The sequence below is a fragment of the Prunus persica genome, chromosome G5 (genome assembly GCF_000346465.2).
Source record: "Prunus persica cultivar Lovell chromosome G5, Prunus_persica_NCBIv2, whole genome shotgun sequence".
Lineage (NCBI taxonomy): Eukaryota > Viridiplantae > Streptophyta > Magnoliopsida > Rosales > Rosaceae > Prunus > Prunus persica.
Window position 1 is genome coordinate 16,344,165 of NC_034013.1, and position 21,132 is coordinate 16,365,296.

General features: G+C 37.9%; 3 protein-coding genes and 1 long non-coding RNA gene across 10 annotated transcripts; 1 reads left to right on the plus strand and 3 right to left on the minus strand.

Moving 5' to 3' along the window:
* LOC109949163 lies at window positions 271–2,914 on the plus strand. Of its 5 annotated transcripts, none has more exons than XR_002271677.1 (6): window positions 271–661; window positions 760–972; window positions 1,108–1,166; window positions 2,089–2,184; window positions 2,399–2,437; window positions 2,658–2,914. It is a non-coding gene; the product is annotated as an uncharacterized LOC109949163 (long non-coding RNA). The 5 variants fall into 5 exon arrangements; XR_002271679.1 differs by having other exon boundaries at window positions 272–661; window positions 880–972; XR_002271676.1 differs by lacking the exon at window positions 760–972 and having other exon boundaries at window positions 275–661.
* On the minus strand, window positions 4,610–7,570 carry LOC18777306 (flavonoid 3'-monooxygenase). Its single transcript, XM_007209855.2, has 3 exons — window positions 6,989–7,570; window positions 6,251–6,694; window positions 4,610–5,507 (listed from the first exon to the last, which is right to left on the minus strand). The coding sequence occupies exons 1-3, from the start codon at window positions 7,424–7,426 to the stop codon at window positions 4,857–4,859; spliced, it is 1,533 nt and encodes a 510-aa protein (XP_007209917.1). The 5' UTR covers window positions 7,427–7,570; the 3' UTR covers window positions 4,610–4,856.
* LOC18776744 (chaperone protein ClpB1) lies at window positions 10,555–15,058 on the minus strand. The gene is made up of 7 exons (XM_007210319.2): window positions 14,596–15,058; window positions 12,854–14,036; window positions 12,551–12,732; window positions 11,811–12,433; window positions 11,450–11,729; window positions 11,161–11,358; window positions 10,555–11,057 (listed from the first exon to the last, which is right to left on the minus strand). Exons 2-7 carry the CDS (start codon window positions 14,001–14,003, stop codon window positions 10,761–10,763), a joined length of 2,730 nt encoding a protein of 909 aa, XP_007210381.1. The 5' UTR covers window positions 14,004–14,036; window positions 14,596–15,058; the 3' UTR covers window positions 10,555–10,760.
* On the minus strand, window positions 15,444–20,839 carry LOC18777201 (protein LEO1 homolog). Of its 3 annotated transcripts, none has more exons than XM_020564024.1 (12): window positions 20,500–20,839; window positions 19,343–19,662; window positions 18,973–19,099; window positions 18,681–18,866; window positions 18,163–18,339; window positions 17,754–17,885; window positions 17,360–17,539; window positions 17,142–17,273; window positions 16,751–16,855; window positions 16,419–16,667; window positions 15,937–16,094; window positions 15,444–15,782 (listed from the first exon to the last, which is right to left on the minus strand). In XM_020564024.1, exons 1-11 carry the CDS (start codon window positions 20,611–20,613, stop codon window positions 15,960–15,962), a joined length of 1,857 nt encoding a protein of 618 aa, XP_020419613.1. In that variant the 5' UTR covers window positions 20,614–20,839; the 3' UTR covers window positions 15,444–15,782; window positions 15,937–15,959. The 3 variants fall into 3 exon arrangements, with proteins under 3 accessions (XP_020419613.1, XP_007209944.2, XP_020419614.1); XM_007209882.2 differs by having other exon boundaries at window positions 15,916–16,094; window positions 20,500–20,834; XM_020564025.1 differs by having other exon boundaries at window positions 15,916–16,094; window positions 20,545–20,791.

A 21,132-nucleotide genomic window follows, 5' to 3' on the forward strand; every position in this document is an offset into this window, starting at 1 on the left:
AGATCACTTGCTTATTTGCAAGTGAAATGGCAGTCACCCTACCAGAAACAGTTTAATTTAGATGAACAGAATGTTAATGGTGCCTACTCTTCTGACCACGAGTAATGCAGTCACTACTATAATTATGTTAAATTACGACATCCAAAAGGCGTCCATTTATATAAAAATTGTCGTGCTGTTTTAAAAGACGATCAATTTTATAACACCGTCCTGATAAAGTACCTAATACGCCAATATGTTAGGTTGATTTTTAAAATTACGACGATACCTTATTAGGACCGTCGTGTTTTCAGGAGGCGCTAAACCAAAATTCACTTTTTAAGTTCGCGAGCGCGGAGCTTTTCAGAAAACACTCGCTCTCTCAAACACTGTACTATCTCAAATTCTCCCACGAACTTTCACAAAACCCTCTCTCTCTCAACTCTCTCTCACATCGATGAAGCACATCTCCCTCTCGCCATCCACCGAACTTGCCGAGATCGCCATCTCCGTCACTCCGTTCAGGACACCGAGTTCACCGAGATCGCCATCTCCATCGCGTCGTTCAGTCCACCGAGCTCACATCGTTCAGTCCACCGAACTCGCCTCGTTAACCAAAATTTATTCTCTCCCTCTGAAAATGAACCAAGCTCAAGCACTAATTTGAAGGAAAAAACTACGAGTAATCTCTCTCTCTCTCTCTCTCTGTTTTCTTCTTCTTCTTCTTCTCCTTTTTTGATTTTTTTAATTTTAATTTTTTATGATTCATGAATGGATCAGTGAGGGTTTTAATGTCAGATCTGGTTATGATTGTCTCGCGAACACTTTGCAATGGGTATGTTTTATTATGTTTAGTTTATTATCGAAGAAACTATGTATGTTTTATTTTGTTTGATTTAGGTTCTTCCATTAAAGATGCTGGTGAGTTGATTTAGGAATTAGGGCTTTGGGTATAAAAAGCTGGTATGAAATCCACACCATCGACTATTTTAGGTATTTGATATAGAATGATAGTTTTCCATAATTCTATATCACTATTCTGCAGGCAATGCTTTTTTCTCAGTATAATTGTCATGATTAAGTTTCAAACAATGTGCAAATGCTGACCTACTTATGCATATTTTGTAGCTTCAGCCCAGAGTGGACATGCAACTGGCGATGATTGGCAATAGGAGGTCTATCAAAAAGTGAGATGTCCTGACTTGTTGTCCAATGAACGGATATAAGATTAAAAGAAATCTGGGTTTTATCTATTTGTGTATTTGATTATATATAGGTTTATTGTGAATGTAATGAGCTGCTTTAACACTCGAATGGCAATGAAATTCTTTAGTAGTAGAAAACAGGACATAGCAGGTAACAAAACCTAGGAGAACATTTTTAGAAGAAAATGCCTTTTACATGTGACATAGGATTGAAAAGGGAACATAAGGCAGGGTTTTAGGGGGATTGGCCATTTGAGCAGTTATAAAGATTATATTCAGGCTTGATTAGTAGGAATGCTTGTAGCTGCTGGGATAACAGGACATAGCAGTAAGAACCTGTATGGTTAGACAATCAGATTTTCTGTTGTTTTCAGTTGAAATAAGATGAATTTCACATATTCTACATGATTAAAATAGAAGTTTAGGGCAGGTTTGGCTATCTTGGTAAGGATTATACTCGGGGTCTATTTGAACTGTCAGTTGGTGCTGGAGTAACACTCATCAATGGTAATAGACTATGAATATATGAGAAGCATTTTTTAGCAGTGTAGGGAAAATAAATCTATATATTTTCAGAAGAAGGTAATTCCAAAAACCGGAGTTACTATGCTATTACAGAATTCTAGTTAAGATTCCTTTTGGTTGCTGCTTTGGTAAACTACCAATCATCAGTTGTGAAGTTATTTGAAGCTCTCCGTACATTACATACAAGCATATATGAATTCATGGTTGCATGCATGATATCTTTTCTGTTGGCACTGTATTTTAAAGCATTTGTTTGTTGTTGGTGAATAAAACAACCAGTTGTTTGTTGTTTGGGAATTGAAAGACATGGATTGAAACATGTTGTGAAGTCTTATTATTTTTGTTTTTTTAAATTTTGTCTATGTACTGGGGCAAGTAGGACAAGGAGAAAAGGGAGAGGGTCCTCCTCCTTGTGTTGATTCAGAGATGAACTCAAGACCTCGTCTCATTGCTCACTTTGTTCAGCCTTCTCTGCGTGAGTTGCTACTGATTTGCTACATTGACTTCCTATTTTCTTTTTATTTTCTTTTTCTTTTTTTATTTATGAAAAATTCATATTTTCTTTTTCAAAACATAATACTTAATTCCACAAATAAAATAAAATAAAATAAAGAAGTGTTGTATTATTAGAGTGTAGACCACAGTAGCTTTAGTTAAAATTTTGGTTTTGTTTTTCTGATTTGGTATAGGTTGCTGCTACAAGGAAGCTTACTCAGTGGTCAAGAAAGGTATTAGCATACAACTTTCTTTGCCTTGCTCCACTTGAGTTGTCAGTCTGTCACAAAGCTTCAAGCATGGCATTTCAAGTTTTTTGACTTCTTATTATTATCAAGCGTTTAATATTAGCATTATAATCTTTTGGCATGATTCGTAAGAAGGGACCTGTGAAATATATTTGGATAAGGTTTGTGTTTGTGGAGTTTGATGTTAATTTTGCAAGTCTTGTAGAAGGGACCTATTGTTGCTGATATTGCTACAGTGGAGGGGACTACAATAACTTGGAAGATGTGCAAGGCGGAGCTAACTCATACATCCAAGAACAAATTGATGAAGTTCGTATCAAATCAGTAGAATTTGTGAGCAACATGTAGCTCCTTTATTTCTAATTATAGGTAGGAAGTATGTATGTAATAGAATAAAGATTGGTTGACTATGTAATGACTATTGAATCTTCAAGTTTTATGAAATAAATAATTTTTGAATCATTATAATTGGTTTCCTAGTTAAAATCATTGTATGGAATCATAGAAAACAAAAAATTACAATGTAACAGCTTGGGAACTTATTAGACAACATATTTAAAGAAAAATAAACGATGGTTTTACCGTCGTCTATATATATAAACAACCACCGTTTTTAAATAATGTCGTCTTTATATACAATCAATGACGCTATTTAACAAAATACCGTCGTCTTTACCATATATAACGACGGGTTTCCAAAAAGCGTCGTCTTTACATCAAAACAACAACGGTTTCTAACAAAATAATGTTTTCTTTATAGACAATCAATTTACGGTATTTAACAAAATACTGTCGTTTTTAGCATGTATAATGACAGTTTTCCAAAAAAGTGTCGTCTTTACATATAAATAACGACAGTTTTTAGGAAAAACCATTATCATTTTCATTTAAATGACGACGATTTTTAGGTAAAACCGTCATCTTTACAGATTAACAACGACGGTGAAAAACCATCCTAGTTTGACGTTCAAAAGATGTCGGTCGATTTAACAATGGTTTTCAAAGAATCACAACGACGGTGAATTTCCGTCGTCTATTTCGTTTGTTGTAGTAGTGAGTAGACACAAATGTGGCCTATTTTAAAATCAAGATGACGATAATTTTAACTTTTAATTGAGAGTTTAGGATAGAAAATCATAAATTGAGGGCAGAGGCTCGTAGGGACCAGTGCAGTCCCTGGCCCCCACTCACTTTTTTTTATTTCTTTTAAAATGTAATATATATATATATATATTTTGGACAAATTTTAAAATGTAATATGTATTCCTGTTATTGAATAATTGAATAATCTATATTAATTAATATGTTTATTTTATCACTTGGACCAGCAGCCAAATCCTGTTTTCCTTTCCACCAAGTTTAAGCCACTTTCCCTTCCTTTTCCCAAAGGTTTAATATGTTTATTATATATGTATCCTTTTACAAAAATCGATAAAAACCTAACCCATTTTTCTCCTTTCTTGGAGAAACACAAGCAGCAAAGCAGACTTTCTCAATGCACTGCCTGTGAGTTTTTCTCTCAATCTCCATATTAAACTATCAAGTTTTAATTAGGTTAATTTATTCAATTAAAGTTTTTTTAGTAGTTCTCTTTTTTTTTCTTTTTTTTTAATTTATGATTTTTTTAGTTCGTGAAATTTTGATTTTTTTTTCTTCTTTTTATTAATTTTAATAGGTCTTTCAATTTATGGATGAATGATTACTTTGTTGCATATATTGAGAGTGACATTTTTAATAGTATAGATGACGAGGTTGTTAAGCAATGATATCAAAATATGAAAACTCGTCAAGAACAATGGTGATTGTAATGAATACTCAATATGATTTTTGATGTTTTAGTATGTCTTGTGAGTTCAAGTTTTTTATTGTTTATATTCTATGAGAGGCCCCCCCACACACATGAAATCCTGGCTTCGCTAGCCTATTTAAAAATATATTATTTGAACCATCCTTTACGAATTAAATAAATCATAACTGACTAATAGTAATAAAAATCTTTTTATTTACTTGTAAGTAAATAAAAAGTGAAGGAATTTTTTTAAAAAAATGAATGAATTCACTTAAGTATGTTTGATGAAAAGTATCCCCTTCAATTTTAATCCAACATTTACTCAAATTCATTAAGAAGATATAGACAGTGATTTCAATTCACATTAATATATGCGATTGTATGAGATTTTGGAATAAATTGAATAAAATATTTTATGCGAGCGAGGAGCGTATTTGATGGGTTTTGATTCGATACAACTTACAAGCACTGTTTTTGTTGATAGGATATTCAGATAGAACCATTGTTCTAGTTAACTGAACATACAAACTAAACTTGGAACAGAAATAGTAGCAGCTAGGAGGCACCAAATTTACCATAAAATTGGCATCAAAACCTCAAATTCTATCTCAAGAATCAAGATGATGATGCTTCGTATGCATGAGGGGCTAGCCTTGTGCGCGGGTGCACCATTAGAGGTGCCGCTCGTTGTAAAGTGAGCCCATATGCTTCGTCCATGTTCAATTTCTCTGGGGTTAGCCCATCAGCCAAGGTCCAGTCAAATGCATGGACCAGGGTTGCAGCCATTAGATGGACCATACGCAAGCCCAGGCTCATCCCCGCACATATTCTGCGCCCAGCACCAAATGGGATCACTTCAAAATCATTCCCTCTAACATCCACATGAGGCTTCTCCCCGCCCGGTAGGAACCTTTCGGGTCGGAACTCAAGTGGCTCCTTCCATTGCTCTGGGTCACGTGATATGGCCCATACATTGACTAAGAGAGTGGCGCCCTTTGGGATGTGGAAGCTGTTAATTTCGCAACTTTCAGATGCCATGCGAGGCAACGAGAGAGGGGTGGACGGGTGGAGCCGGAAGGTTTCCTTGATCACGGCCTGGAGGTAGGTCAAGTTGGGTAGGTCCAGTTCAGTTACAAGCTGGTCTCGGCCCACAACTTGGTCAAGTTCTTGTTGGACTTGGGCCAGAATCTTGGGGTGGCGAAGGAGTTCTGCTATAGCCCATTCCACTGTGCTTGATGACGTGTCAGTACCTGCTGTGAACATATTCTGTATGGATGCATTATATTAAAAGTCAATTACATAAGCAAAAAGGCAGACATTAACACGCCATAAAAAAATTAAGGGACAAATCCCTAGATTTTGAAGAAATAGTGAGAGAAGAGACTCATTTTATCGAAGGACAAACGTGAGTACAATATCGATAATTTATATCATTGTCGATAACATGTCAATAACAAAATTTAGTAACACATTATCAATCCAAAATCGATCCAACAAAGAACAAAAGTCATGCACAAAGAATTCCTCCAACGTGAAAAATGATAGTAAGGAATTTGAATTAAATGAATACAAGTGAGGGTATGTACTATGGTAACTATGCACCGGACGTGGGTCCCGTGAAAGACACGTTACGTATTCTAAGGACCTGGTTGTTGTTTTTTTTTTTTTTTTAAACTATATTTTTCGTTGGTGGGCCTTGCTTGAGTTCTATGTTTAATAATTTCTGTCTAATTGATTGCCTGCTTCATTTGACAGTCAAAGGCCCACACAACCCCCACCCAAACTAATAATAATAATATTATCTTTCTAATTCATTGTCGGACTCAATTGACGGTAAAACGCCCAAACACCCCCACCCACACACAATAATAACAATATATTCGTTATTTCCCGTGAGCTCAGCTGAGGTCATGTTTCAGTCTGGACACTCGAGCACCACAAGAAGACAATAATTAATAATGGAGGCAACTAGGGAAAGAGGGAGAGAGGGAGAGAGAATGTGTGAGTACCAAAAGCAAAGCTTTAATCTCGGTGTCTGTCAGCTTGGCCCCCTCACCGTCAGCATCCTCTTTGAGCGAGAGTAAAGTAGTCAACATGTCCCCATGCTTTCCGCCGCTGCTCTTCTTGTGTTCTTCAACAATGGCGGTCAAGAAGGCATCAAACCTCTTGTGCAGCTTCTTCATCTTCGCCGCCACGCCCTGCAAGTCCAGCCACTCGAGGGCGGGGATAAAGTCACCTATGTTGAACACTCCTGCCAACACCATCATCTCCACAACCATCTCCTTGAACTCGTCCGCCTTCTCGTCGCCGCTGCCGCTGCCGTCACCAAACAACCTCTTCCCCACCATCACCCGCCCTAGGGCGTTGACCGTGCATACATTTAGAAGCTGAGCCAAGTTCACTGGCTTTGACCCGGCACCTGCTAAGCCATGAGCCAGCACAGCTACCTCCTCCTGCGTTACAAAATTATTTTTGTTAATTAATTTTTCCGTCAGTTCAACTCATGTAACATATTTACTGATCATATATATATTTTTAAAAATAAATAAATATACCACTGAATCTCATAAATATAAGAAAATTTGTAATTTTTTTGGGGTTAGAAGAGTGACCCCGTCCGTTAAGGAAGAGCTAGCACATTAAGTTAGTGCCTTAATTAATAATAATACATGCATTAATGATGAAGCAGAAAATCAACGTAAACCAGGACCAAGTCATTGAAGACGATGAGGACAAAATTTGATGACCTGGCGAACATGTCGAAGATCATCCAAAGCCTTGCCGGAGAACAAATGGACTGAGCTGATCTTCCGCAACATCCGCCAGCGCGGACCGTACGGTGCAAACACCAAATCGTGGTAGTTATAAGCGAGATGCTTGGCGCCAGAGTTGGGCGGCCGGCTTGAGAAGTTGGTGTCGTGGGTCTTCAGGAACTGGGACGCCACTGAGGCGGAGGCGGCGACGACAACGTCAACGAAGCCGAGGCGGAGGTGCATGAGAGGCCCATACTGGCGGGCCAAGGCGGCGAGGGAGTGGTGGGGGACGGGGCCCAAATGAGGCAAATTCCCAACAATAGGCCACGGCTTTGGGCCGGGGGGGAGAGGGAGGGAGTGGCGGTTGCCGGAGAACAGAAGACGGTACAAGAGGGCGGCGAAGACGACGGTGATGAATATGAGAATAAACATTTTATGTTCGAGTTTACAAGATTATGTGTTGGAGATCATATATAGATAGGGAGAAAAGTGGGGGTTGGGGTGCGTTTAGTAGGTTGGAACGTGTTTGCTCTGTTGGGTGGGTTAGGTTGAGTTTTTTATTATTTAGGTTTTGGTTTTTGGGATGATAATATATCAACGAATGGTAGATACGTATTTGAAGGTTTGTTAATTACGGAGAATGATGTGATGGAAGATGCTAAGTGCGCAGAATTGTCTTCCAACCCCTCCTCCTTGTCATTTATCTCTTTTTGGGGAGGGGGGACAAAATGGTAAATTAAGTAATCAATTAATATTAAGTAAATTAATTGTAATTTGTGTATAAGATAATGATAGCTAGGTAGCTAGCTACCTACCTAAGAAATTACATATGATAACGATAGTTGTATTAGCTGGTTTACATGCGAATTACATTTTTCAGCCAGAATCTATTTCGGTGTGGACAATTCTAAATATTCTTCTTCTATACGCGAAAAATGTGCAATGGTGGCCTTACAAATTCAAACTACACTAAGAAAAGTGAACCAAAATCTCTTGTATTGATTGTATATTGGCTGGAGCAGAGCATCGCAATTCTTATGAAGCTGTAAAATTTACAGTCAGGTGAGGTGAGGTGGTTGCACAATGTCAATGAACCCGTATCTAAGTTCCGTATTAATAATGCGTTACTTAAACTGAGATTGAGATGAAGGCACGTGGCTTCATTTCCAACCCATATAAGTTCATCGAATCTTTACAAAAGTTCAATTTTTAACCGTCAAATCATTCAAAATAAATAATAAAATAATAAATGGAAGTACTGTTAGAAGCCTTTAAAAAATAATAAAATATTTATTTAACGTATTGTTTTTGGAATGTCAAAAATAATGACTGAACCTCCAACTCTCATTCTACATCAGTTTTGACAATTCGACTGGAGTAATATGATATATTATTTCTAGCCGTTAAATATCTATGTAACATTTTTAACATATTGGTTGAAGATACTCTTAAAAGTCAAGACGTATTATTGTATTATTGATCAAAAATAGCAACAATTTCTCTCCCAAAGGTGCTATCCTGAGGGTCCTAACCTTTGCTTACCTTTCAACGTTTTCATGTTCACGTCATATATTCACTTACTTTATATTGATTATTTAATTAGGTGAGAATGAGACCGTGATTCCTATATATGACACTCTTCCTTCTAGGTATTCAAAGACTGAAGTTCACTTTGATTTGTAGGTAATTAAAGGATCCAATATTATACATACAGCTGATGAAAAAGAATATACACATAATTCATTAGGGAAGTTGGGGTTGACACGTGTATAGCAATTGGAATTTTGATTGTGCACGGAAATTCACACGGACCTACTTCTTCCAGATATATATATATCGGATTATAAAATACAATGTCAAGATTCCTTAACTGAAACACTCTCTACGTATATATATATATATATATATGAGAGAGTATAATTAACATAAAGGAGATTTACTATAGGGGTATAAATTATAAAAATATCATATATAAAATGGATTTTAGAAAAATATCTAAAGTTTATTTACAACATAATAAAAAGGTTTTTAACTTTTTATAAATTACAAAACTGCAATATATTTCTTAAAACAAGCCTAACCCTAAAAACTCATTAAAAAAAACTCAAAACACTCAATAGGGCATCAAAGTAATTTAATAATCAAAATTAAATTAAATAAAGTCAGCTGTTATTTTTTGAGTTTTTTTTTTACTTTGTTTATAGAAATTAAATGGTGTAGGGTTTATTTATATTTTTTGTGCTAAGATTGGATATATTACTAAATATCTCTTAACGTTAATGTAACAAGTTAACTATGTCTCTTTATGTGTCGGTGAAGGAACCTTTGAATTTAACTTGAATGCAATGAAACTAACCCCTCGAAATCAAATCAAATGTATCAGCTTGTTTACAATCACCAACTATTGAGTGTATGATTAAATATCTTTTAACGTTACTGCAACAAATTAACTCTGTCTCTTTATATGTCGGTCACGGAACCTTTAAATTTAACTTGAATGCAATGCAACTAACCCCCCAAAATCAAATCAAATGTATCAACTTGTTTACAATCACCCACGTCCCACGTCCCACGTTACTGTGTGGCACAGAATAGCTAGCTAACTACTCACTTGTTCAGACATTTTGCTACCTAATTAAAACTGAGAAAGCAAAACCTACACATTAAACTTGTCTACATCAACTTGATTAGAAACCTATAATCCGAGCTCTAAATGGTATGGTGGCACACAATAATAATGGGTTGGAGATGGTGCTCTCTTGGCTTGGCTGCATGCATGCATTCATAGACATAGACTCCTCTCTTGTATTCGACCAGCACCGAGAACAAGCTGAATATATAGAATCAGTCTCTTCCACTCCTTTCAAACGGCCTTCAGCCTATCCTCAAACATCAAACTCCCCCCAATATCCAATGCCTATGACTCTCTGAGCCTCCCATCCCATCATAGGGGGCACGCATCTTCTGAGCTAAGTCTTTTAACCACACAGCAGTTCTCCATTTAGAATTGGGTTCTTCTTACTTTTCTTTGAGAGAATCTCAATTCAACTACCCTCCTTAATAATCTCCTACTCATTACGCATTCTGATTAAAGCTTCAGTTCAACTAGACATAAGGATATAAAAACCAACATTAAAAAAAGTCATGTTTCTGATGTTCCAAATTTCACAACTGCTTGAATTCTCTTATTACAAATTGAAAAAAAAAGAAGACAAGATTAACTAATTTTACCCCATAAAAGCCATGGATGATGGATTCAGAGTCTTCAACCCCGAAATTAGAAGAGTGAGAAACAAAGAAACACAGGAGCTAACACAAACTGAAACAGGGACATCTCTGCAAACAATTGCGTTTGGCGATTTTGATTTTGATTTCTCTCTGTTTCTTTCTTTTCTTCTTTGTGCAAAAACCGAACGAGTCGAGTCGTTTTGACTCTTCTGATTGGAGCTATGGAGCTGGAGACCTTAAACGACAGAGCCATCTGTTTAACTTGCCATATTTCATGGAAGTGTAAAAGGAGCATGCCTTTGAGACAGACGTGAATAATCCTTGAAGAGAAATTAAACAAAAGAAAACACAAACTTTTGATTATATAAAACAACCCATTACAAGGGAACAAGTGGTTAAACATTATTCAAACACTTGGGACCATAGCATTAGGTATAGTTGTTTAGGTCCACAAGCAACTCTCACAAACTCACTGCAGAACACAAATATAACACTTTCCTTACAACCCTTTTGCCAAAAGTTAGAGACAAAAAGAAGTTTACTCATCCATGTCATGATCCTCATCCATTTCCTCAATCTTTATCCTCTTAACTGCATGTTCAGCATCAGACCTTGGCCCGTTGGGAAGTTGGATCAATACATCTGACTTTTGGCCCGTGACAGCATTAACAAGCCCTCCATTCTTCTCAACCCGATACACCAACCCGCTTCCTGTTGGCCCTGCATCTATATACACAGTTGAGTTCTCATCAATCTCTTCTCTCACCAGCATTCTTGACAACTCTGTCACCACCCTCTTCTCAAGCCATCTCCTGATTGGTCTAGCACCATAAACCTGGAAATTGGAAGAAAGAAATAATCGTTTAGTATTTCATGCAAAAGTAGAGCAGACCATAAATTTGGATTTGCAAAATACAATTCGGTGCAGAGATACTCACTGGATCATAACTCTCATCCAGAATATAATCCAATGCTGCATCAGTCACTGCCAAAGCAATTCCCCTCTCAGCCAGTCTGACTGCAACATCCTTCATTTGCAACCTAGCAACCTTCCTCAGTTGGTCACGTGAAAGAGGATCAAACACAACAATCTCATCAAGTCGATTCAGCAACTCTGGCCTAAAGTGCCTTTTCACCTGTCCAAGTACCAAAACGCAAGTTAAGTACCGTACCAAACAAGCAATTCTATAAGAATGCCAAATCGCCTTTAGGGATCACTGAAGATACCTCTTGCATAACTCGATCACGAGCATCTTGCATTGTACAGTTGCCCATTAAACCAGATAAGAGATGCTCTGCTCCCAGGTTTGAAGTCATAATAATCACCGTATTCCTGAAGTCAACAGTACGACCTTGGCCATCAGTTAACCTTCCATCATCCAACACTTGCAAGAGAGTATTGAAAACAGCTGTATGTGCTTTCTCCACTTCATCAAACAATAATACGCTGTAAGGCCTCCGCCTCACGGCCTCTGTGAGTTGCCCACCTTCCTCATGACCAACATACCTGTAAATTGTGAATGAGTCAGATTTTATAATGCTAAATTCAGGAAACATACGTATGAAGAAAAATTGCAAATGCACTTACCCAGGTGGAGCACCAATTAAGCGTGAAACAGAGTGCTGCTCCATGTACTCAGACATGTCAATTCTCACAATCAGATTTTCATCATCAAAGAGTTGCTCAGCAAGAGCCTTTGCAAGCTCAGTTTTACCGACCCCAGTTGGACCCAAGAAAAGGAATGAACCAGTTGGCTGTTGGGGTCTTCCTAGGCCAGCTCTTGACCTCAAAACAGCCTCTGCAACAGCATCAACTGCCTGGTTTTGCCCTACTACTCTCTTATGCAACCTCTCAGCAAGCCCAATTAACCTATCTTTCTCATTCTGGCCAAGCCTTGTGACAGGTATGCCTGTCCAGCGACTTACAACCTCTGCAATTTGGTCCGGTCCAACCGTCTCTGTCAGTATCAGATTTTCATCGGTACTACCTTCAAGTTTTGCAATAGAAGATTCCACATCCTGAATAGCCCCATACCGCAAGTCAGCAACCCTGGCTAAATCATATCTTCTTTCAGCCTCTGCTAAAGCGATTAAGAGCTCTTCGCGCTTTTGCTTAAGCCTTCGAAGCTCGTCAATCCTTCCTTTCTCCTTTCTATACTTCATCATCAGGGGCTGAAGCTTGTCTCTCAAGTCATCAAGCTCTTTTCGCACCTGTGAATTAAATGTTAGAGCCAACAGAAGAACAAGAACAACTTCGCTAAAAACAGAATCTGCAACTTAGGAGAAGACAAATATTCTCTAATAATAGATTGGAGGTCTAGCACTCACTTCAACCAGACGAGCTTTGCTAGCCTTGTCCTTTTCTTTCTCAAGTGCATGAAGCTCAACTTCCAGCTGCATTCTCTTTCTTTCGAGGTTATCAATTTCTTCAGGTTGACTATCAAGCTGGACTCTCACATTTGCACAGGCTTCGTCAACTAGATCAATTGCCTTGTCAGGGAGTTGGCGCCCTATACATAAAAAGAAAAGAGAAATTCAATGCCAAGAAAATTTAACCAACACAGCCAAAGCTTCAGTTTATATAAATATAAAACAAGAAACTATACATGCATTAGCTAATTGAGTCCATACCTGTGATGTATCGACTTGAAAGCTGTGCAGCAACAACCAGAGCTCTGTCCAAAATTCGCACACCATGGTGACCTTCATATCTCTCTTTTAACCCTCGGAGGATACTAATTGTGTCTGGAACGCTAGGCTCAGCCACATAAACCTGTTGGAACCTTCTCTCAAATGCAGCATCCTTCTCCACATATTTTCTGTACTCCTCAAGAGTTGTTGCACCAATGCACCTGAGCTGACCTCTAGCAAGCATTGGCTTCAAGAGGTTGGCCGCATCCATCGACCCCTCTGTTCTACCAGCACCAAGAACAAGGTGAATTTCATCAATGAACAGAATCACCTTCCCCTCAGCCTCTTCCACTTCCTTCAAAACAGCCTTCAACCTCTCCTCAAACTCTCCTCTATACTTTGCCCCCGCCACCAAAGCACCCATGTCCAATGCTATGAGCCTCACATCCGCTAGATTACTAGGAACGTCTCCTCTCAGTATCCTCTGAGCCAAGCCTTCAACCACAGCAGTTTTTCCAACTCCTGGCTCTCCAATTAGAACTGGGTTGTTCTTAGTCCTCCTTGAGAGAATCCGAACCACCCTCCTTATCTCCTCATCTCGGCCAATAACGGGGTCAAGCTTCTCGGCCTCCTCAACAAGATCTCGTCCATAAGTCTTCAATGCCTGAAAAGTGGTGTCCCCATGGGCATTGTCCACCTTCTTCCCCTCCCCACGAAGCTTTTCAACTTCCGATTTCACTCTGGCCGGGGCAATGCCAGCTTCTTTCAACAAATCCCCAATCTGGGAATCCTCAAGAAGCCCAATAATCAACTGATCAACAGCCAAGTGAGTGTCCCCTTTTGCCTTCTGCGCCGCCTGAGCTCTTCGAATCACTTTGATGAGAGTAGTGCTGGCTGGGATTTCTTCCGGGGGAGGGGACTGAGATGGAAGCTTCTTGAGCGCCTGATTGAACACTCTCTCCACGGCCCGTGGAGCCTCTGCATTGCCACTAGCGTTGGCAATTGCTTGCCTGAAAACGCCATCTGGGTCAGAAATCAACGCGGATGCAAGGTGGAGTGGAGTGAATTGCGCATGGCCGGCATCCGTAGCCAGCTCATGAGCCCCGGAAAGAGACTCATTGGTCTTGCGGGTGAACTTGTCGGGGTTCATTTCCTTCACCAGTTAATTGATACGCAAGAAACACTACCAAACGAAACAAAAAACAACATTAATGCATATGCAAAGCCAGGATCAAAAGTTTCATAAAAAGAAAAGTCAGGATCAAAAGCTGCACAACGCTTTATCCAAAACAACATGCATGGCACGCAATTCATGAATCATTAAAATTGTTTTCTTCAATACATAAAACAATGTCTTTCGCAAGCGAAAAGTTATATAAAAATTATAAAAAAAAAAAAAGAAGAAGAAAATTTTAAGCTTTTTTCTGGGTTTCTGAAAATTTAGTCAAGGGTGCATGCATAATGCATTGTTGGGCTAAACCACAATTCGAGACATGCCCACAGCGTATTGGGACATTAATTTCAACCTAACAATATAGCAAGGCTAAAATTAAAAACCTAAACACAATCATAGATCAACAACTTATTTCGCAAAAATTCAAAAAAAGACAGAGGCTTTGCTACAAGCATATTAAATTAAATGGTTCAACCCAAAACGAGAACCGAACTGAAAGAAAGTCTAAAATTCATAGATTAAAAGAGAGAGAGAGAAACGAGAAAAGGAAGAGTCTTGCACCACATACCTTGTGCTTGTAAAATGGAAGCTGAAGCTGTGACTTTCTATGACAATAGTGGGTATTGTGGAATTGCGTTTGGCTACTTTGATCTTCTATGTGCTTGATTGCTTTGCTTTCTTTTGTTTTGGTTTAGCAAAAACAGAGCCGATTCTGTGTTCTTGTCTGAATGGAGCTTGAAAGTGCGGGAGAGTCAGTTTTAAGGAGAGGGGAGATGAGACGCATCTGGCCGACACGACAGCACCCAGAATGTACTAGACGAAGCGGGAAGCTTTCATGGGCTTTTCGTAATTTCCAGAATCTTCGTTCATAAAAAAATCCGCAATGCTATTAAAGCCTTTTGCTTCGAAACGCACCATCTACCATCTATCCAGTAGCTTCCGCCCGTTCCAATCACCTATCATATCGAAAACCCAAAAGTAATTTGTTGCTAATTAAAAACTCAAAAACTCTATTCAATTTTCATCATTTCAACTTTGAAAAAGTAATTATACTTGAATATTTTTTTTAAATAAATAAATAAGAAATTAGATTTTATTCTTTTCATCTTATTACTCATAATCTTCCCATATTGTTCTTAATGCGATAAATTATTGAGTCCTGTGGCCTAACACGTGACCATGCCAGAAATTATTAGGTCCAACGGGTGGATAAGATAAGAGAAGATGAAAAAAAAAAAGATGAAAGATTTGTTTCTTTAGTTGTTTTGTGTTGGGCTTTTAATTCAAGGACTAAAATTAAAATAGAAATTGAAAACCCTACAAAAATTATTTATTTTTTCAGCCCAAATGGAATTGTATAGCTTCTCATCAACCAAACAAATTCAAACTACGTAATCAGGAGAAATATTTCAAGTTAGAAATCAAACTTGTGGTTAAATTTGCTATCAATAAGACTCTAGATTTCAAGGGGCAAAAACTGTATGACAGATCTCCCGAGTTTTAGTATCAATTTCCCAATATAACAATCAACAAACTACTTGTTGGTATATATATACACAAAGACAAAAAGACACAAAGACAGATAACAGAGTTCTAACACCAAAGCCAAAATTTGAGGAAAAATAGATATGAACCACATGACACTTTGGATGCAAAGACAGTTGCAACGAACGGTTCATATCTATCATTTGAACCCATGGCATTTGATCTTGTCTCCGGTTAATCCCCAGGATGAGCGCAGGCTGGCCAAGGTTTCTGCAAAATAAAGATAGAAATTCAAGAGCAAAACTCAAAATCCATGACATTTTCTCAACGTTGGACAAAAAAGAACTGACTTTATCAAATCTATTATGTCCCCAAAGAAAAGAACAAAAAAACAACCAATTACCTTATAGTCTAAAGTACTCACATGCAAAAATCCAAATGAAGATTTTAGTCCTCATCACTATCATAAACAACCGCCATTCTGCGATGTGGTGCAGCCTTCCTAGGAGGAGAGTCTTCATCTGACTCGATTTCCTTGCGCTTGTGACTGTGTCCAGACTCCCTAGCCTTTTGCTTAGGTTCCTACAAGTATATCCAAGAAATAATAAATATTAAATCGTGCCTACTAGAACATAATAAGCGTACTAATTCTTGACATAAGTAAAATCGCCCTACCTTTGAAGAATTACAAGCAAGTAGGTTCAATAGAAAACTGAATGGTTAATTGATCGTCGTAAATGTTCTCAAGCCAACTCAGAAGAAAGAATTATGGAGCCATATACTTCCTATTTTATATCTTCGTGATGCAACACTTTCCAAGTCTATTTTTATGGTAACAATATAACAGATCCACATGCTGAAAATTATAATACAGAAACATTTCTACTCAAAAGAGGAGAGACATACCTCAGCCTCCTCCTCATCGGATGCTTCATTAACTTCGGCTTCTTCGTGTTCTTCTTCTTCTTCTTCTTCTTCCTCATCTTCATATTCTGGCTCTGGATCCTCAGCCCTCTTACGTGGAGGAGATATCTCATCTTCTTCCCCATCAGTTTCATACTCAGACTCGCCTCTCTCACTATCGGAGAAATCCATTGAACGCCGAGATGATTTGGCAGTTGGCAAGGATGACTTGCGAGGGATGTCTTTAGTTCCCTGTGAGTAACATTCCAAGAGTCAACAAGTTTAGCAGAAACGATATACTATAAGGGAAAATTGTAAAGCTCAAGTTATACGACCTTCTTAGCATTCAAAATGCGTTTCTCTGCTCGAGCTTCCATTTCCAAATCCTCATCTATATGGCGGCGAGAATGACGAGACTCATAATAATCTGGTTCATCATCCTGAACACCAAAATGATTAACTAAGAGACCTAACTTGGGTCTGAATAGATAGGTAAATAAACAAAAAATTCCAGTTATGTACTAGAGAATTATTAATGGGCCTTCCACATCCACAAAAAGAATGAAAAATTGAGAATCTTCAAATGGCATAAACTGAAAAACTACCAATCTAATAATTTGAGTGTACTGCAAAAGAACACAAAACCTTGAATTGACGAGAACACAAAGGAATTCCCATCCTGTCCACTCTCCACCCTCACCCCCAACCCCTATATCAATAACATACCTCATCAAGAGCATCTTCCAAGAAACCAGGTGAAAGTTGGCGCCTCCTGTCCACAGTTGGTGTATACTTTCGACTGACCTTCTCCCTCTTCCGATTAAGAATTAAATTAGCTCTGATTGTTTGACTTTCAGCCTACAACCCAAACGAAAAAAAATCAATTTAGATGTTCCGTGACACAACATACAAAACAGAAACAACTACAATATGCAACAAATTACCCTTTCTTTCTCCTCCTTTTCTCTCTCAGGATCGATGTCAGTAACACAATTCTTAACCTTGTACACTTTTTTATGTCGAGAATCAACCAGAGCAGTCAACAGTCGATGTGAATTTGATGATAAGGACGATGGCATAAACCTCATCTTCTTCAGAACCCTTCCTTGTGATTGGAGAATTCCCTGCAAGTACAAAGCACAGGTAATTAGGAACAAATTATCTTGGATACCGAGTTTTTCTATAACATAATATGAGCAATTTCTAAGTTGGCAGTTCAGAAATATCTTCAAACATTTTTGGAATCTTTTCTGGATTTATGATGCAAACAGAGTATGCCATGCATATATTCATGAATGACATACACACCCACACACCCAACAGATTTAGGAATTTTACCTTTTCGTGCCTGAGATATAGGTGTGCTTGATCGTGCTGTGCTTCTTGCACGGATATATCTAGAACTTCATTCCCAATTAACAACTGCAAACTGCCATCAGACCATCGCACAAATCGTGCATTGCTTTCACACTACAAATCATAGGAAACAATAGGTTAAACACTAATGAGTGCACGATGTATGAAAACAAACTTGTAAAGAGTGCAGCACAAAATGGGTATTATGGTGAAGTTGAACTTATATTGGCTTTCAAAATGAAATGAGAGAATTTGAAAAACCCAACAACATATGGGATAAATCAAAATGTTAAGGTTCATACACACAAACACACACAAAGTTTTCCTAATCTGACAAAAAAAAAGCACCAATTTGCATGTATAACAGAATAGAACAAAGATAATTACTTACCGATGTTGTGCCATCTGGATTTCTAACTCTCCTCCATCGCACAATATTGTTCTCCAAACGTATACGCTTCTTAGATCCTGATTCATCTGTCACAAATGTATCCTCCTCCACATATGTCTTTGGATCAAACGGTTTGGGGTCAATGCCCATAATATTTGAAACTTTGATCATGTTCATCTGCATAAGGATAACATTTGAATATAAAAATGTTCCACCAAGTCAAAAAAATTGAAAAAGTTATGACTTTTCTTCTAATTATTTCATAATCCAATAGTGAGTATAAACAATAGCAGCCAGGTAATTCCGAAGTATCCCAAAAAGTCCCCAAGTGAAATAAAGAAGATGAAGGAATGGAAAACGATAGAGCATAAATAATAACCAATTTAGCATCTTTAACTTAAATGCACTTTTACAAAAAATAGATTGCATCCATATAATGTGGTCTAAGATGCTCATACACAAAGCAAAAGATTTAATATTTTAAAAGTGATTCCCCCATGTAGAATAAGTATTCAAACCTTTTCTGGATGAGCGGGAGGTGGACGCAGTGGAATCTCTAGTTCCAATGGGGGGCCAACTGGTTTCTCTCTAGGTTTAGCCTCAATATTGTCCTCTTCTGAATCATATCTAGCATCTTCATCAGCCACTACATCCTCTAGTCTAGGACTCTTTCCATAGCTCCCTTCCTCTTCCAATGGGGATCTCTAAGGCAGGAACACACGTATAAATCGTTTTAAAATTTATGACTCTTCAACAGCCTCAACAAATGAAAGATTTAAGTTTAAAATTGGTACTCAAATTGGTACTCACATTTGGTTCATGCTCAATGTCATTTTGAACAGCGTAATCCGTTGGTTCTTCTTCATCAGAGTCACCAAATACATTACGAACAGCGGAGTGTGCGATGTGAGTATGGTCCTTCTCCTCGTCAGGGGATCTAAAGTTTAAAATCAAGTTTCCCCTTAGTCAAAATACAGTAAGTTTTCTTGCTTCTCTGGAAACAAAAATAAGCACAGTGCTTGATGCCAGCGCATTGCCATGAAGATCCACTAAGATAAACGAGAAGAAAAAAATGTTGCTTCAGATATGCTCTTTAAAATTCACTGAGCATACGTGTATATTTGTATGAGAGAGAGAGAGAGAGAGAGAGAGAGAGAGAGAGAGAGAGAGAGAGAGTTACCTCGGACTTCTAGCCTGATTAACCTCGTCATCTTCATTGTCAGGGTAATGGTTTTCCTCAGACCTCTCAGACCCACTTTCAATCACATTTCGTCTCCGGCTTGTCAACTCTTCTTTTTCATCAGTGTCGGTATATTTTCCATCACTTTCTTCTCTTTGATCACCAATTTCTACTTCTTGGGAACTTTGTTCTCTTTCGCCCTCACTTTCTCCTGGATCAGGGTTAACATCACGCTGCTCAGCATCACTCTCTACCTCTACCTCCCCCTGGCCCTCTACTTCACCTTCACCCTCAGGCTCCAGTGCTCCCTCTCCTTCATCCTGAAAACAAAACCATCACGAAGATGTTTTCACAAAGCACCTTGATGCTGCTATAGTTGTTACAAGTGCTAAAGGATTGTTTCAAACTTTCAGCATAAGCATAATGACGATACATTAAAACAATTACAGACTTAAATACATGTCGACCTAATAACTTATAATCACTACATCATATAAGATTCAACTCATATTACTAATAGCCAAACACAATCCTTACATTTTCCCAACTACTTTAGTGAGCCAGAGACTTCCTTTAGTTCCTTACAGTCACAAGATTCCTCCACAAATACGTTCCACACATTTTCATCTCTAAAATTGAAAATGTTAAAAAATGATGCATATTATTTCATGAGTCATGACCCGTGATGACTTTAAGAAAATCAAAATGCTCATGATCCCTTCAACACCATTGCATGTTGAGCTTCTCGCACGTTATTTATGTTCCCACTATCCATTGACAGAAAAGTAATATGATAAGACTAATAACTTGTGCTTGTGCAATTTCAGCTTAAATGCATTAGATATTTGTGTCAATCATTGTTAAACAAAAGTGCTTCTGTTCTTCAACACAACCCACCTCTTATCTTTCATTCTTCTTCTTCAGGAAAATAAAAAATAAAAACACATATATATAAACCCCCAACCCTAAAAAGAACCGTAATCAAATCCTCAAGACACATTCTTCTAACCAAAGCATCTACCACCATTAACAAAAGCACAGCATCGCTTCAAAGTTGAAGATGAAGACAGCTAAAGTTGAAAATCGAAACCTAAAAATTTACAAATATGCAATTGGTATCTGAATTGAAAACGAAAAAGAAAATCGGGGGATCATACAGAAGGGTAATTGGGCTGGGGATTGGACTCGTGCTCGGAATCAACCTCTTCTTCTTCTTCGGATTGATCGCCGAACAGGTTCTGCATCATCTGATGCCTCTTCTCCTCCCCCATCTCTGCGTGCGCGTTGTGCTCGGAGCTCCTCGGGGCTTTTTTACTTGGGCGCGGATCTGGCTCCGATTGATTTTGTTCTCCTCTCTATCTCTAATCCAAATTTCCCACGACGACAGTGATTTTATCTATATAGTAAAAAAAATAAAAATCCCTAATTTCCCATTAAATCATGTAGTTTTAATTTTATTTTACGTACACTAGTTGTCAAAAGGACGAGGCAGACCCGAGCACCGCTGCGCTGATTACTAGTTTTAAAGGAACAATAAGACATAAACAAAATAATAGTATTACTTTAGGATATTTGTGAGAACTAGGTATATTTTATATTGATAAGGAAATTGTGAGAAAAAAAAATATAGAATGACAAGAACATGTAATTGGGGTTAGATTCTGGGATCATTTTTTTTGAAAATAAAAAGAAAATAAAATTGCAGGCTTATTTGAGAGTAATTATAGATAGGATATAATCAGTAGTGATTTCAAGTGATTCTAGGAGTTTCTGCAAAAAAAAAATAAAAT

Bases quoted from the DNA above. Each gene is read 5' to 3' on its own strand.
- LOC18777201 (XM_020564024.1), bottom strand. From the start codon at position 20,613: ATGGGGGAGGAGAAGAGGCATCAGATGATGCAGAACCTGTTCGGCGAT. The intron at 19,100-19,342 runs GTAACTCTCTCT...TTTAAACTTTAG, and splicing joins AATCAGGCTAGAAGTCCGAG to ATCCCCTGACGAGGAGAAGG. The intron at 17,274-17,359 runs GTAATTTGTTGC...TTTGGGTTGTAG, and splicing joins AAAAGGAGGAGAAAGAAAGG to GCTGAAAGTCAAACAATCAG.
- LOC18777306 (XM_007209855.2), bottom strand. From the start codon at position 7,426: ATGTTTATTCTCATATTCATCACCGTCGTCTTCGCCGCCCTCTTGTAC. The intron at 6,695-6,988 runs GTCATCAAATTT...TTTGTAACGCAG, and splicing joins ATCTTCGACATGTTCGCCAG to GAGGAGGTAGCTGTGCTGGC. The intron at 5,508-6,250 runs GTACTCACACAT...GCATCCATACAG, and splicing joins AGATTAAAGCTTTGCTTTTG to AATATGTTCACAGCAGGTAC.
- LOC18776744 (XM_007210319.2), bottom strand. From the start codon at position 14,003: ATGAACCCCGACAAGTTCACCCGCAAGACCAATGAGTCTCTTTCCGGG. The intron at 11,730-11,810 runs GTAAGTGCATTT...CACAATTTACAG, and splicing joins TTAATTGGTGCTCCACCTGG to GTATGTTGGTCATGAGGAAG. The intron at 11,058-11,160 runs GTGAGTATCTCT...TCCAATTTCCAG, and splicing joins TGGATGAGAGTTATGATCCA to GTTTATGGTGCTAGACCAAT.